At 42.0% G+C, this 4000-nt stretch overlaps 1 protein-coding gene across 1 annotated transcript; it reads right to left on the reverse strand.

The window, feature by feature from the left end:
• Nucleotides 1–2339: 2339 nt before the first annotated feature.
• LOC140122947 (interleukin-17A-like) lies at nt 2340–3380 on the reverse strand. Its single transcript, XM_072144191.1, has 3 exons — nt 3357–3380; nt 2872–3107; nt 2340–2577 (listed from the first exon to the last, which is right to left on the reverse strand). The coding sequence occupies exons 1-3, from the start codon at nt 3378–3380 to the stop codon at nt 2340–2342; spliced, it is 498 nt and encodes a 165-aa protein (XP_072000292.1).
• Nucleotides 3381–4000: the final 620 nt, after the last annotated feature.

The raw sequence follows: 4000 nt of genomic DNA on the forward strand, positions 1-4000 counted from the left end.
TACATACATGAGGGAGGTACTTCTGTATTATACATACATGAGGGAGGTGCTGCTGTATTATACATACATGAGGGAGGTGCTTCTGTATTATACATACATGAGGGAGGTGCTGCTGTATTATATATACATGAGGGAGGTACTTCTGTATTATACATACATGAGGGAGGTGCTGCTGTATTATACATACATAAGGGTGGTGCTGCTGTATTATACATACATGAGGGAGGTGCTTCTGTATTATACATACATGAGGGAGGTGCTGCTGTATTATACATACATGAGGGAGGTTCTGCTGTATTATACATACATGAGGGAGGTGCTTCTGTATTATACATACATGAGGGAGGTGCTGCTGTATTATACATACATGAGGGAGTTGCTTCTGTATTATACATACATGAGGGAGGTGCTGCTGTATTATACATACATGAGGGTGGTGCTGCTGTATTATACATACATGAGGGAGGTGCTGCTGTATTATACATACATGAGGGTGGTGCTGCTGTATTATACATACATGAGGGAGGTGCTGCTGTATTATACATACATGAGGGAGGTGCTGCTGTATTATATATACATGAGGGAGGTGCTTCTGTGCCATATACATATGTATTATTGACTATATATAAATGAATAAGGGATCAGGTATGGTGCTACTTATTTATAATGATGTGGGAATTATACAGCAATATATATACATTCTTGTTGTGGTGCTGCTGTTGTACTTTATATTCATTTATGAGGGGGGCTGCTTTGCTATATATAACTATACAGGCAGTCTCCTACTTAAGAACACCCGACTTACAGACGACCCCTAGTTACAGACGGACCTCTGGATGTTGGTAATTTACTGTACTTTTTACTTTGGTTACAATGATCAGCTGTAACAGTTATCACTGGTGTCTGCAATGAAGATTTATTGTTAATCCTGGTTCTTATGATAATCCAACATTTTTAATATCCAATTGTCACAGAGACCTAAAAAAAATGTGCCTGGGGTTATAATTATAAAGTATACAGTTCCGTCTTGCATACAAATTCAACTTAAGAGCAAACCTACAGAACCGATCTTGTACGTAACCCGGGGACTGTCTGTACTGGGTTATTCTTAGGAGCACAGTGTGGAGACGCAAGAAGCTGAAGACACATTGACAGGAAATCCTGCAGTGATCTGTCACCGACACAAGGAGATATCATGAAATTCTATATTTTCCAGAGAAGAGTCCGTCAGGTTTCTGATACGTATTTATGCCTGTGTTGTATTACCTTATGGTATATATTTATGTGTGTGGTATATTCATTGCTGATGTATCTGTGTAGAATACATGAGGTGCATGTTTGCATGTAATGTACTGTGTGTGTGTATATATTGGTGTAGCGTATACAAATATATATGGTTTATGTGTATTGTTAAGTCTAATGTGCGGTATTGGGGGGTGTCGGTGGTTTAAAGAGAACATGTCATCAGGAGCCCTTTTCCTGCCTCCCCCACGTCCCCATAGAGAATAGTGTACACATTACCAAAGAGAATAGTAAAACTGTCTTTTTCCGAAAATAAGAAAAGTTAGATGAAAGTTTACCTGGTCCCCTGGGAGTGGCCAGTGAGGAGGGGGCAGACATGTATGACGTCCTGAGGGGGGAAGCAATAGGGGTAAGGGGAGATATAGGAAGCATGGGAGCTTTTTTTTAAATCAATGTATAAGAGAGACGTTTCGGGAGGTTGGGGGGGGGCGGTCCTCACTGGCCCCTCCCATGGGACTAGGGACAAAGCTCTGCACACAGAAAGGTAAACTTTCATCTAACTGATCTTTTTCAGAAAATGTCAGTTTTACTGTAAAAACTCTTAGGTAATGTGAACTCTACTCTCTATGGAGACAAGGGGGAGCCAGAAAAAGGCTCCTGATGACAGGTTCCCTTTAAGTTTATTGGGCTTGATTCAAAGTTTACATCAGGGTCCATTGGGCTCATGTTACACCACTGTATACAGTAAGATATAGACTGAGGACTAAGCTGCTTCACTGATTTTATTCATAGAAATAATCATTATGCAGGATGTTTCCAAAAAATATAATAAATAATAATAAATAAATAAATTACAAAAGGCAAAAAAAACACTTCCCTAATTTCTTAGTGTTACGATGGTAAAACTTTGTTTAAATAAAGTAATAAATACTGAAGCCCACGACAAGCCAGAAGATTGCTCCCATTTTGTGTCTTTCACTAGGGCTGTGATAATCCTGGTTGTGAGGAGCAGCCATTAACGTCCTGTGATTGGTCTCCAGGGTAATGAGGATGTTTCCACAGTCCTGACCCATGAGGTTCTGTTACAATGTTGTCTCCTATTTCAGGTACTGGATGATGGGCCGGACACAGGTGCAGCCCACGGTGACCAGCTGCTTGTCCAGCTTATAGACGGGGACACATCCTCTCATCTCCCCATGCAGGACCAGGATCTCCTGTCTGATGGGGACTGAGTTCATGCTGAGGTCCACATTCCCCTCAGGGTCCACACAGCCGTGGTGGAGACATCTGGCCTCATTGATGACCACAGGAACCCGGTTATGGTCCACATTAGAGCTGGGGGGGAAAGAGATGATCAGAGATTAGATTGGAGCAATAAACAGCTGATAATTTAGTCCCAGATGAATTTATTGTTTGACCTCGTCCTAAATTTCCTGGGAAGACAATGTTATATGTCACAGACCTTCCTGGGATCTTCAGGTCACATTATGTCCAGGATGTTTATTGGAAAAAATGTATGAAGTCCATTATAAGCCATGAAGAAGGTTTAAGTGCCACCAGTGTCCCCAGTATGAGATATCCTGCAGTTCAGGTGTGAACAGAGTCATATTATCACCTCCTTATAGTTACCTGTATTCCCATGGAGACATGGAGCGGCTCCTCACACTTTCCATCATCATCTGAGCAGAACTTCTGCTGCTGACCCTCATATCCACCTTCACACGGGAAGGAAATGTGGTGTCCACAGGAAATGGACAATCCCCCCCGGACACTGGAGGGACATCCCACCCTTCTGTACCAGGTATCTCCTCGTCTCTTCCATGGACACAAGAACTGAGGCTCAGAAGAAACCACGAGACGAGAACCTGAGGAGAATCCATATTACATGTGTTATGGAAGTATCTCCATCATATACTGTCCATGTCCCACCATACACTAGACTAAGGGATCGCAGGGGTCATTGTACATATGGGGGCAGGTCACCTTCTCATTTATCTGAAGAAACCCCTGATCTATATATCTATAGAAATGTTCTCTGTGGGACATTAGAGAAACCTCCCTGATCTGTGGGTCACATCTGCTCCATAGAGATGTAGAGGGGTCAGCGTTCTTACCACTGATGTTCTGGGGGCGGCCATTGTTCTCCTAGATGAGCTCTGGTGAGGTTCTGCTGGAGGACTGTGCTGTGGTGCTGGATCCAGGACCCATTATATAGGAGTCAAAGGGGTTTCTGGCCTTTCCTGAAATTCTCATTCCCTGATACTCAGGTTTCTATTAATTTCTTGGTAAAATAATTTTAATCTTTGGGAAATTAATAGGAAATATTGTGAGAATGTAAAGGTCAGGAACATCTCTCATTATGGAATCCCTTAATTACTGATTAACCAGGAGAGTGGACACAATACTATTACTCTCCTGGTTATCTGGAGCTGATAGAGATAAGGAGAGTCATAAACCTGAGCCCCGGAGTGTAATAACACATTCTCTGAGTGGGTGGAGTAAGGAGGACTCACAGACATTTTGTATAAGTGTGGGTGGAGCAGGAAGGACTCACAGGCTTACCCAATTAATTAAAATTGAGAAAATTCTGAATCATGGAACCCAGGAAAAATACCATGAAGATTGGCCTCTCCTTTCTAAGCCTTTATTACCACCAGACAGGAGAGGACGTTAATTTTTTTGTAGAATACAAAAAATGGCATAAATCTATTGAACTAATCTTGTCCACTGGTCATTCCAAATGTCGAAACTCAAAGAT

The sequence above is a fragment of the Engystomops pustulosus genome, chromosome 3 (assembly GCF_040894005.1).
Source record: "Engystomops pustulosus chromosome 3, aEngPut4.maternal, whole genome shotgun sequence".
Taxonomy (NCBI): domain Eukaryota; kingdom Metazoa; phylum Chordata; class Amphibia; order Anura; family Leptodactylidae; genus Engystomops; species Engystomops pustulosus.